Consider the following 12,997-nt stretch of genomic DNA (forward strand, 5'->3'; position numbering starts at 1 on the left):
ACCTGCGGCAAGATTTTCTTATTTCTGAAGTAATATAATTTATTTACAATGTTCCAAACGAGGATTAAAAATTCAGATTTGGATTCTGTCCAACTCTGTGCAGTGCTTTGAGATTGAATAAAATTTTAGAAATACATGGTAATTTTATTATTCTGCACTTCAAAAACGATTTTTAAAATTTATTACATATTCGTAATTTTAGTACGAACGTTTTATAGGTCAGAGGACTAAAACTCCATTGTGAGATATAAACATAGTTCCAATTGTAAGTGTGGAACGAAAGAGTGGCGCTACAACTTTTCAAAGTCAGGGCCACAGATTTCTGTATTTGTTTCGTGATCAACTCTTTTTTTTTCTAGTAGGCAAGAAGTGATTGGCATTTGTGCCTGTCATGCCATCGACATTTTGGATCTTAGGCATGGTGATTCTCTCACCGTATGACCGAAACTCCATTAAAATTGATTGGTCTATTTTTGATTCGTTTCTATGATGTGATTGCGGATCGCTATTTAATAATAACAAGAGATAGGATAATAGAGTCAATACCTACGGTCAGTAGAGTTTCAGTATGTACTGTAGCCACCTTGTCATTAATAAAATTAAATAAATTACGTAAAATTAATTTAACGGATAAAAGATGTGGTATAGTCTGTGGGGGTTAATGTTTGTAGTCTTTACTTATTTAGTTAAGAAAATAGTGCAAAGTAAGCCGAATAAAATTCAATTTTATTTTAAGTTTTTTATATTTTACTTCGCCGGAAGTGTTTTGGCTGCTATTATTTGGCCATATTTTCTTCTGGATCCAAAAAATGTTAAGAATGCAAAGTAAGTAGAAAAAAACATTTGATCAAATTACAAAATGTCTTTCGGATTTTTTTAAATAATAAAATATATGTATTGATAAGTTTATAACGTAATTTTACGTATGTTCACGGAAGCCATTTTATAATATTTTAATTGTTCACGCAACCACGCCCATACACTGGGATACACCTATCCCATTAAGGACCTATCCCAGCACGAATTGCTGTGTCAGTGTCTCGGGGTGGACGCTGGAGCACTGAGGCGCGCCGGACCGTAATAACAATTGCTCATGTAAAACATTAAATTAATGTAATTGTATAATTTTTTTTCTGAAATGGATTACTTGGCTTGCTAAAAAATATGGTGTAAATTTCAAAATCATCTTCTTTATACATTTCCGTCATAAAATGAATTCAAAGAGTCAAAAATTGGGTTTGTTTGGATTTTCTTTCTATCGAGCGAAGTTATTTAAATCGTGTATCGATCTTTTAAAATGGATACATAAACTACTTAACTTCACCATATATTTTTTCCATTCGCCATACTTCAAGAAACGGTTTGGTGACCGTATAGGCCCTTAATGTTACGCACACTCAAATGTATCTAAATTTATTTTTTTGCACCTCTGGGTCTGGTTGGTGAGTCTGGTTACTCATAACGCACGATTGTCCTGTTGTGGAGACCAGTGTCTGTAAAAATAACTATAAACTAAGGTTTAATTAATATATTTTTATTTATATATACCCAAACACATCTTTCAAGACGTTTCCAGTTAGGTAAAAAGTTTAATATAATATATTATACCAATAACTTTTCTTTACAATCAATATCGTCGTAATATTTCAAAATAGTAAGTAAATTCATCTTTTTTTAGATATATCAAGTACTTATTTTAGGCGTGGGCGTATCATTTTATCATTTTTCGTCAGAATTACTTTATCGTGGGCGATTTTGATAAAACTCTGAACAGCGCACTTCCCAGATAGTTCATCGACTTCTCGATCGAATAGTTATCTAGCTAATATTAAAATAATAACACATTTTAATTCCTTTTATTTTATTTAATAAACGATTCATAAAACTGTTTTAATATTTATGTTTGTTCACATTGTCAATGTGTCAAACATTAATAAGTATTGCATATATCAGTATATGCAAACATTAATAAGTAGATAGTTTCTTAAAATGAGGAATCTTTCTTGCTTCATTGGACTCCAATCTAATTTCATTTAACCTACATTCAATGTGTACAAATAAAAATCGCTTTTTAACATCAATTACTAAATGAAACTACGAATTTCTCTGTTATTGCCTTAATGTCTCTCTTATTAATTTTTTTTATCTACTAAATATTATATTACAAAAACTACAAAACGAGACGGGTGTTTTTTATATAAATTCTTTTGATTTAAATGCTTTAATTTAATTTAGCAGCAATTATTCCTACTTGTATTAAAATGGTCATTTGAATTTGATTTTAATCTTATTACAAGACCATAAGCATCAACTATTTTGAATTGAAAAGCACGGAAACATAGATATGCTAACAGGCATATCTATGTTTTTATAAAAACAAATACATACTTTCATTTTGTCATTTAGCCTAACAGTTTTGTGTAAATTATATGATAAATAACCGAACTATATACACGATTGTATATTAAACATACAAGCCTCTACGTGCAAACCCGTTTGCTGTCGACATATGGGAGACATACTTAGCGCTAAGTCTCGACTTAGCTCGTTCAGCACGAGCGCAATGCGGGATGGGTCAACAAACAAGCTATTTTAAATGTAGCAATATTATTCAAATGATTACAACCTTATTCCTAAATCTTAAAAAAAATATGGTCTCATTCTACGTAATTATAGGCTCGGAGCTGGCTTTCTTAAACATATAACAAAGGTGTACGGCCTGAAATGGGAGCTACGGAGAGAAGATATTTTATCAGAAGATCGCGGAGCCATCATTGTCTCGAACCATCAATCATCTCTAGACATATTAGGTTGGTTTACCTTTATTACATTCCTCCATCTTATCGAGAACAAAATATATTAGCAATTATCCTGACTTCTTGTTTAATCTAAAGTAAATTCTGTGTATCTGGAATGTATGGGTTAGTTCTTACTTCTTAGCACTACAAGAAACATTTGTCGGGGATTTGCTTATAATTTTTTTTAATGAAATAAATGTACAACATTATACAGGAATAGTTAAAACTTCTTCACATTACACGCATGTTCTAGTGTGCCGCGTGGGCTTAACATTTTTATGCGTGTGTTCATCAGCTTTTAATATACAGAGTATGAATTTATTTATTAATTTCAGGGCTTTTCAACATTTGGCACATAGCAAATAAGTTAACGGCCATCGCAAAAAAAGAAATCTTCTACGTATGGCCATTTGGTTTGGCAGCTTACCTCGGAGGTGTTGTATTTATAGATAGGAAAAACACAAAAGGGGCATATAAACAATTAAATGTTACAGCAGAAGCAATGAACAAGAAGGTATTTTATTAAAACATTCAAACAAACAAAACATCCAAGATTATTTCCTTTTTAAGAATTTGTTAACACATAAAGCTTATTACTTCTTCTCTTTTTATGTTGAATGTTAAAAATTACATTTTAGATTATTTATTTACGTACACATATTTTTTTTATTCTAACGAGTATTTATATCAAAGGGATATTTCCATAGAAACGTATTCTGTTTTAGATAAAAATATGGCTGTTCCCAGAAGGAACCCGGAACAAAGATTACACAAAACTTTTACCCTTTAAAAAGGGTGCATTTTCTATGGCGATCGCTTCACAAAAACCCGTCATACCTGTTGTATTTTCTCCATACTACTTCATAAATAAAAAGAAATATATATTTAATAAAGGTAATATTAATTTGATGCTCAGGTAAAAAGTATTACATCATTTTATGTTATTATAATTTCATATTGAGTTAAACTGGAAATACTTATTAAATGGTTAGCTGTCGTGGCTAAGTAGTAAACACCGGAGGTTGCATCCACGAAAAGTATTTTCTTCATGTTACTTTTCTACAGGTACTAATTGGATGCTTAATATATTAGCTGTGACGCCGTTCGTTAAATTTCAGGTCACGTTGTTATTCAATGCCTTGAACCCATATCAACGAAAGGAATGACGATGGATGATGTGTCAACTTTAACGGAAAGGGTCCATGAAATAATGGAAAAGACTTACAAGGATCTCAGTAATGAAGTTTTTAGTGCTTTACCTCATGACTATACACATACATTAGTAGGCTAATGATATTATAGCTATTATTATTACTATGTTTGTCAATAACTTAATATGCCATAGACATCAACAAAAATATGATATAAGTTAGTTAGTTCGTAGTAAGTTAGAAACAAACTATTGTAGAATTTGGTAGGTAAATATTAACAATGCTTAATTTAATATTACCATAAACTTTAAACAAAACAGTAATATACTCTGTATCCATTCCCGTAGGTTCTGTGAATCCATGATTGTTGTATTATGCACGGTGATACCTTTTAGCCACAGATAAATTATTTGTATAAAAGCTGTTCCATCTCTCCATATGTCTCTATTTGGTATGAATGCAAGGTAATATGCATCAAAAATAAATATATTTAGATTTTAGCATATTATATCTATCACCATTGATTGTAAGTTCTCAAATGTCAACTGTCAGTAATCAACATAAAATAAACTAAAACGTCACGTTATCGATATGAGTAAATCAAATGTTAATTGTCAACTAAAAAATATATTTCAATTCTTTAATCTGTTTAATGTTTATTGTTTTTAGTTTTTACTAAAGCTTATTGCTTATGGTTCGCGCCGGGCACTGCCGGTGTAAATAATATTATTTTATCTAAATACAAGTTAGTTATAAGTGAATTTCGTTTCTAATAAAATAGTAACTAAACATTTTGTGCATGCAATGTGTTTTTAAAAATCTGTAAATAATTTTAATAAAGTAAATTCTGTGTACCACAATTATTATTTTAAACAATATTAAAATCTCTAATGCTTATTATACTGTCTTGAGATACGAAAGTCTTCAAGCTGTGATACATATTATCTTAAAATATTGTAGATAGTATTTTTTTTAATAATAATTGACAACCCAACAGTTTTCCGTTCTTTGTAATTCTGCTACACTTCAAGTGTTTCATGAAAATACTTAAATAAAACATGTGGGACAAAATAATTTATGGATTTGTTATAATGCTTGCTACTTATATACTCAAGAAACTATTTTCGGAAACACCAAATAATATTAAATTTCAATCGAAATTTCTCGTATTTTATATTTGGACTTCTTTCGTGGCATTATTTACCTTACCGTTTTTTGTATTTCGACCAAGAAACGTGAAGAACTCACTGTGAGTATATTGCTCAACTTGTTATATTTCCCTGCTACTATTATTCTTGTTCAGTCATTTACCTAATTAACATTGAATTTGTTAAGTAGTAACAATCAATTGATTGACTAACAAAGGTTTACTTGTAATACATTGCTCCATTAAAATTTTAAATATATATACCTGCTTTAAACACATATCTTTTTAGTTTATTTAAAACAATGCAGAGTGCATAAAGTCCCTCACTAGGGCTTGGTTTAAACTGCTTCTGCCTTTTAATGCAAAGTAGCTAACTAATAATTAAATCTACTGGATTATATGGTCTGCCAACAGATAAATAGGATAAAGTAGTAAATAATTAAAGTTTAATAGTACAAAATTAAATAATTCCACTTAATCATTTTCTATGTTTTTTTATTTTAACTCCAAGTATAATTCTATTTTAATTAGGCAAATTACCTATTCTTATCATAAAAAATCTTAAATTAAAATATTACAGATGTGGAGCCCAAATCGTTAAGCATGTAACCAAATTAATTGAGGTTAAATGGCATTTAAGGAATGGCAGGATATTGGCTGAAGATAGGGGAGCAGTTATCATATCAAATCATCAATCTTCTCTAGACATTTTAGGTATGGTGAATAAATTCTTTTTATTTTTAACTTTATATACAAATACTAATCATACACACTCTAATACTAATAGTTTAATAAAAATTACTTAATAAGAGTTTTTTTTACTGTTTATTGCAGGCTTATTTAATGTATGGCATGTAGCAGTAAAAGTTGCAGCGATTGCAAGAAAAGAACTCTTTTATATCTGGCCATTCGGTCTTGCCGCATATTTAGCTGGAGTTGTATTCATTGACAGAAATAGCACCAAGGATGCATACAAACAACTTAAGATTACGTCAGATGTGATGATAAAAAATAAGGTACTTTCTAAAACCTCATTTGCTAAGAAATAAGATCTTGTTACAATTGGAATCTGTTTAACTGATACTGATTTTTAACTATTCTATGCTCTCTGGGGTGAAGTAATAAATGTTAAATTGAAACTATCTGAGATACATAACAACAAAGAACTAAGTCATCATTTGTCAAAATAAAAAATCCACTGCATGCTTTAACTCTTAAAATTTGAAATAATTTTATTAGCATATATAACAATATCAAAATATTTCCTGACTTATGTTGACAAAGTAGAGAATAACATAAATATTCATGGTCTTTTGATAGCAAAACAGGGTTATATGGAACATTAAACTGTTTTAATATAAAAAAATATATATATATAAAATTATTAAAGTGCGACAATTCATATTGGACGAATTTGAAATCAACTAAAGTTCCTGTACTTAATAGTCATTAGACACATTTATTTTTTATATAAATTTATGGCATTACTGGTAGCTACCCACACGTAGCAGACATAAATTAGGTAATGTATAGGAATAAGACCATTTTATTTAAGGACAGTTCACACACCTACTCTCTAATTAGACAATAAACTATGATTTGACCCAAATTAATCATTTGATCTGTGGCAATCATTCACGAGTATTCGGCGATAAGCTCAGTTTTTGAAAGCTGCTATGCATGGATTTTCCAAATTTGTGCTGCTCTTCACCAATTTTATTCATACAATACACCATTTAACATACAAAAATCGATCTGTACTATTTTCTTAAGTTAACAGTTCCACTAAGGGCATAAGGCATAATTAATCGAAAAATATTTCCTAAAACAATATTTTCCTATATTATTGATAACAATTATAAGTATATAATAAGTCTGAATTAGTTTCATAATTATATATGTTTTCTTGCTAAGACTAAAATTGTTTAATATACAACGTAAAAGGCCCTTTTATTAGTAATAAACTCAATGCAGGTAACCTCACCTTGAACTGACGGTATAAAGTAACAATCAATAAATACATATATTATTCAAACAATGATTTGCTTCAATAGCAAACGAAATAAGATGTTATTTTCTATATTAATAAAAGTACAAACTAATATGTAGCAATACCATGAATACGAGAAGCGCTAACCTACTTTATGGATGATTTTTAACTCTAAGAGTTGTGGGTTTGCTCCCTGGCTATGTGATAATATTAATCCAGTGGCGCTACAACTCTGTATAGGTTCTTGGCTTAAGACTGCATTTCTTTGATCATTTTAGTTCCATAGACAAGTATAAATCAGTATTTTGTCTGACAGATGTCTTCGATTATTGCTTTTGAGGCATGCCAGTTTGCTAACAATGTTATCCTTCATCGTACAACACATCGTGTGCACTGCCGATGATCGAAACTACTTCAGGAATGAGTAGCAATGCCCTTTTATCTCGACTATATACCGATACATTTTTTTTCACCATTTGAGCAAGAAAACTCGACGTCAACGCACACGTTGAGAAGAGAGTCAGCTGCTGCTACTAGGTTAAAACTCTTAATCGGTTCATTATAAACATAAGATATATAAAAATATTATATATCTTTCAAGCGGAAACAGTTACGTTTTGCCGGAAAATAAAACTAGGAACTCCAGCGTACACGCATTGTAACGCTTGACAAACGCCGTACATATGATGTATCAAATCGTGATAATTATATATATGACTAGTGTCCATTGACTGAACAGCCAAGTTCTATTACCAGAGTACAATACGTAATTTCTACACGTAGTAAGTTATTCTATACATAAACGCACTTTGCGTTCGACTATTTATTTCTTTAGATACATCGATATATCGTAGTAATTACGATTGATATGTCATACACGTTCTAAACAACCGAAATATATTTTTTATTAATTCCAGACAAAAATATGGATATTTCCCGAAGGAACCCGGAACAAGGATTTTACAAAGTTACTGCCATTTAAAAAAGGCGGTTTCAATATAGCAGTTGCAGCTCAGGTCCCAATCATTCCAGTTGTCATATCACCATACTACTTTATTAACAGAAAGAAAAATATTTTCAACAAAGGTAAAAGTTATGTTTTGTTTTTGATGTACTAATATGTAGTCCTTACGTGTGTTACCTCATCTGGGGTCCATGAAAAATTAACAATTTAAACTTGCATTGAATTTGACGGGTCAAACTCATTTATGTAATTATTTCCTATATTTACACTAACTTAATACTAATACTTGAAAACTTATTAATATAAACGTTAAACTTAAAACATAATATAGATAAAACCTAACCTAAACTTTTTTTAACTACATAATTATGAATAATGCAATTCTTGTGAATTCAGCCAGTGAGCAACTCAATATATCCGTCTCATATGCAATAATATTCTTAGTATATACTAACACTAAAACACAATATCTAACCCTTGATGTTATCCAACAGTTCACGGCGTACTTGTTGGTTTGATCTCGACGAAACAGTTTCTGGTTGGGAGGAGCATAAGCAAAAAATATTTTAATGGAATAATGAAAGGCGGAAAATTTTGTGGCTTTTTTATATTAACTTTTGAGTACTATAAATCTGATTAAAAGTTCTCACTTCAAAGGCCAGCAATGTCCGGTACAGTGACACCTGTAATTTAAACAAAATTATGTGTATAGTTCTAATGATCGCATTACTAAATATACTTAAAGATTTTTTCCTGTACTTACCGTTGTTATTAAGACTAAGAAAGAGGTTACATTTTGCTTATTTCTTCATAAAAACACTATATTTTTAGGTCACGCCATAATTCAATGCCTAGAACCAGTGCCTACAAAAGGTCTAACAATGGAAGATGTACCAAAATTAATAACAAAAGTCAGGAATATCATGGAAATTGCATACAAGGAGTTATCAAAGGAAGTCATTAGTGCCTTACCGCCTAACTATCCCTTAGAAACTGAGGACTGAAGTATGTAAATTCTCGTATAAATAAGAAACAAATTACGTGTGTAATTGGGTAAAGCAAATCTGTCAGCAGGGCTACTCAGTAACTCCAAAAACTATTCTGGTTTCAATATTGTGTCCATGTCGTCCGATGTTTGCGACATCTACATAAATACATCAAAATTTTCGTCTTAAGATTACGTCATAATTATAACGTTTTAGATGCATACATTTTTGCTTTATAGAGTAGCCCTGGTATAAAAATCTCAAAAATAACTGTAATAAGACATGTACGAGAAACCCGTACTGGAAGTAAAATGTAAACATTCTATTTATACCACAGATACTGTGGGTCTAGATTCATTATGGTAAACAGCGTATAGTACAGTAACAATTCGTTAGTTTGATGTCATATAATTATTATTTTTTAAATTTACCTTGTGCTAAGAGTTAAGGAAACAACTCCCACTTTTGCTTAAAGGGAGGTCTCATCAAAGATACATTTTAGTCATACGTTGTATTTGCTTAAGAAAATAAATTAATTGTATCTGTCTGCACTGTCGGTCTGTAGAATAATGACTCAAGTCCGTTTGCAATACATTCATCCAAGTTATGCCATTTCTGAAACCTAAACCACAAATCTCACTAAGCGCAGGAATAGTCAATGAATCTTGTGCAATAATCATAATTTTAAATGTTGCCATTTATTTTAAGGCTATATATAATTTATGTATCTTTAGTTTCTAAGGCTAAGTCATTCCAATCGAATAATTGGATTTATAAGAAAACATGCTCATTTTAAATTAGTTTTGAGATACTCCTAAAATTATCAAAGTCACAATTTGAGGCTTTTGCTTAGGAACAATTAGGTTAAATATACTCAGAGTCACTATAAGACTACGTTTCCTTAGTAACGATTTATTGTTAGTTCACCATATACCATCGCCCTATTGATCGTAGTCTTCAGTGCCGTTCTTCAAAATATATTTATCTACCAATTGACGTTATGGGCGACTATAAATACGTACTTTTATTTATGAAAGCAATGCGGCAACACCACAGGTTACTTGTCAAAAACCATTTGACAATATCTTGACGGGGACAGCATGTACAAAGAAAATATGTTCAATAATTCCGCTAAATAATGATCAAGTTTGCTTACAAAGGTCGTGAAAAAAACGTGTTCCTACTCATTTAGGTATTTCATTCAAGAGTTTTAAAATAGATAACATGAAATAAATCAAGTTTATATAGAAATTAGTTTTATCGACAGTCAAATAGATCGTAAATGTTCATGAAATATGAGACTTTTTAGAAATGCGCTCTACAATGAACCTACGAACTTACTTAAAATTTTTGCTAATTTTTTACTACTAATAAATAAGAAAACCAGTCAAGATCCTTTAGTATTAATTAATTTACTAAGTTTAGTTATATTTTGTATTACGTTTAGAATAATAACCATTGCAGCAAGAGGCAGTCAATTCCCAGCAAACTACACGCGTAAAGATGCCATAAATTGTGAGACGAATGTAGAATACGAAACTCCTTGTATTTCTACAGAATACCAATCATTAGTTAATTTAAGCTTACATTTTACTCTTACCTTCGTACGAGTGCGCGTGAGTTGAATGAATTCATTGTAAATGGGTCGACAATGAGTAATTTGGTTTCTCAATAGTCTGAACTTAATTAGTGACCCAATTGTATATTACTTTTTAATCAATTGTATTTTAATTTTATTTCACATTAACAATGTTACTACACTATGTTACTTCCAGTAGCGATCTCAATCTCAAGAATGAGTTTTTGTTCAGCGCGATGTTCCGACATCAGTTTGCATACAAATCTTCTGGATCAGTATCGCATCCACTGTTGGAAGTAACAGAGGAAGAGCACAGGCCTTTCGACAGTTACGAGGTGAATTATTCGAATGTCGGTACAGCGTAAACGGAAAGAATTAATTTAATTCATACAACAGATAATATAGGGTGTCTCAGTGCCGATTTTAAACCTTAAATATTTGTAAAAGAAAACAAATTGTATGTTTTAATATTATAATTGCAGTAGATTATAAGGTATTAGTGCGGATTTTATGTACGGAATATTGCACCATCAAGATGTATACCATTTCGGTGAATGCACCATTTAAATCGGACTAGCGAATTTGCAGAGACCCAGAACGTAAACTGATATGGCTCTTCTGTCGTTATTTTAGTCTTAAACTGTTCAAAATTCGAAGAGATTCGAGAGAGAGATCATAAACTCTTGCTTTAAGATAACCCGGGGATCTGCTTATGATTTTTCCCGGAAACAACGCTTTTACTGTGTCCATGAAGACCCTAGCTGTGTGGGTAGCCCCATCTTACTGAAACCCTACACCTGACATCAGTATACCGCTCGCTTGTCTATTGCACACTATACAGTAACTTTTCGACTGTGTAATGCTTTCTGATGTTTCTGTTTTGGATTGCTTGATGACCAGTTATGGCAATTTTGACGATTGACGTACCCTTCAAGGTGAAAGTGTGACTCATCACTAAAATAAACATTCTCCATCCCATTTCCTCTGAATAAATCTCCAACATCTTCTGGCAGTATTTTTTCTGACTATTTGGATCTTATAAGGATGTCATTTTAAGTCTAAGGCCAAAATTCGTTAGACCTGAACGGCTCAAAGAGGAGGTGAGGTGGATGCTCTGAGACATCATGATTTCAATCGATCGCACAGATCTATTTCACGAGCGAACTGAATGATTTAGTAGACATCCTGTCGAAAAAATACTGGCCACTTTTGATTTTAATTAATTGAAATTGTTCCGACACGTGAGTTGACAAGAACTAGCCAAGGTATAACAAATGTATAAACTGGTATTAAGATTAATGTGTGTTTGTGATTATACTAGTCTATCTGATTGACGTAGGAATATTTCAAGTAATTTTTGATACATTCATGTTACTGTATTTTTTATATCCAACTTTTCTGTATTTAGTGGAACTTATATCTGAGATATATTTTTATTGAAAATATATTTGATGATAATTTTTAGTATAAAATTATATAAATTATTAACTTTTATAATTTGTTTCTACTGAATTTTGTGACATTATATTGAAGATCTATTTTACAATATTTAGACAAAAAAATATGAATTTTTTTATAACTGAAAGATCTGTTATTAGAATGTATGAAACATTTCTTCGGCTTTTATTTTACTAAACACACAATGTGTTACACGCCATATGTATTATCTTAGCCATAGTGTTGTAATCGTATGAAAAATCTTTTTCGTCATTTTATTGCTATCTGTGGCATAGTTTACTCTAGATATAAAAAACTACGCTTTAGCACATATTGTCCCTTATTGTAACATTTGTGTTTTTAATTAGAAAGTATTGTAATTTGTGATATACCTGTGTTTCAAGTATGGTCTGAGGTTTGCGTTTTTATGTGATCAATTGTTACAATGGTAAATAAAAATAATTACGCAATCAACTTTTTGTATATATACAAAATTATATATAAGTACTAAGCTTTACTCATTAGGTTTAAAAAGTGTATCGTAAAATATGAAAAATGTTAGTTTTCTCTATTTCAGCGCTATAAGATTTTTGAATAACCTTTTTGTTAGGCTCTAATATTCGCATCACTGTCTAATACCGCTGAAATTAAATACGCTTTCGATATTTAGACCTGATTTCCGGTCCGTCGCGACGGAAGATTTGCGAGGCTGGTGGGACGTAAACTACCACAGCCCCGTGATTGGACATTATTTACACTTGGCGAGCACTATGATCCATCCTCCTATACAAAAATTTTAAATCCTGTCATTTCCAACAAAATTCATGTAAAAACGTAAATCTTAGGAACCATACTACACAAGCAATATAATTTTTGTTGCCAAACACTATTTTTGTATTATTTGACTATGTAACCAAAATAAAGTTATATTAAGACAAGGTTGTA

The 12,997-nt window shown here is 30.9% G+C and overlaps 2 protein-coding genes across 2 annotated transcripts; both read left to right on the top strand.

Annotated features, from left to right (window-relative positions):
* Positions 1-570: 570 nt before the first annotated feature.
* On the top strand, positions 571-4,117 carry LOC123707179 (1-acyl-sn-glycerol-3-phosphate acyltransferase beta-like). The gene is made up of 5 exons (XM_045657020.1): positions 571-825; positions 2,677-2,810; positions 3,134-3,312; positions 3,524-3,692; positions 3,917-4,117. The coding sequence occupies exons 1-5, from the start codon at positions 638-640 to the stop codon at positions 4,087-4,089; spliced, it is 843 nt and encodes a 280-aa protein (XP_045512976.1). The 5' UTR covers positions 571-637; the 3' UTR covers positions 4,090-4,117.
* An 882-nt stretch (positions 4,118-4,999) lies between these two features.
* Positions 5,000-12,960, top strand: LOC123707178 (1-acyl-sn-glycerol-3-phosphate acyltransferase alpha-like). The gene is made up of 5 exons (XM_045657018.1): positions 5,000-5,198; positions 5,677-5,810; positions 5,931-6,112; positions 8,004-8,172; positions 8,882-12,960. The coding sequence occupies exons 1-5, from the start codon at positions 5,008-5,010 to the stop codon at positions 9,052-9,054; spliced, it is 849 nt and encodes a 282-aa protein (XP_045512974.1). The 5' UTR covers positions 5,000-5,007; the 3' UTR covers positions 9,055-12,960.
* The last annotated feature ends 37 nt before the right edge of the window (positions 12,961-12,997 follow it).

This window comes from Pieris brassicae, chromosome 3 (genome assembly GCF_905147105.1).
Source record: "Pieris brassicae chromosome 3, ilPieBrab1.1, whole genome shotgun sequence".
Lineage (NCBI taxonomy): Eukaryota > Metazoa > Arthropoda > Insecta > Lepidoptera > Pieridae > Pieris > Pieris brassicae.

What these genes read in the sequence shown, in the direction of transcription:
- LOC123707179 (XM_045657020.1), top strand. Translation starts at nt 638, where the DNA reads ATGTGGTATAGTCTGTGGGGGTTAATGTTTGTAGTCTTTACTTATTTA. An exon ending in AAAAATGTTAAGAATGCAAA is followed by an intron (nt 826 to 2,676) that starts GTAAGTAGAAAA and finishes ACGTAATTATAG; the next exon opens with GCTCGGAGCTGGCTTTCTTA. An exon ending in ATCATCTCTAGACATATTAG is followed by an intron (nt 2,811 to 3,133) that starts GTTGGTTTACCT and finishes TATTAATTTCAG; the next exon opens with GGCTTTTCAACATTTGGCAC.
- LOC123707178 (XM_045657018.1), top strand. Translation starts at nt 5,008, where the DNA reads ATGTGGGACAAAATAATTTATGGATTTGTTATAATGCTTGCTACTTAT. An exon ending in ATGTGATGATAAAAAATAAG is followed by an intron (nt 6,113 to 8,003) that starts GTACTTTCTAAA and finishes TATTAATTCCAG; the next exon opens with ACAAAAATATGGATATTTCC. An exon ending in GAAAAATATTTTCAACAAAG is followed by an intron (nt 8,173 to 8,881) that starts GTAAAAGTTATG and finishes CTATATTTTTAG; the next exon opens with GTCACGCCATAATTCAATGC.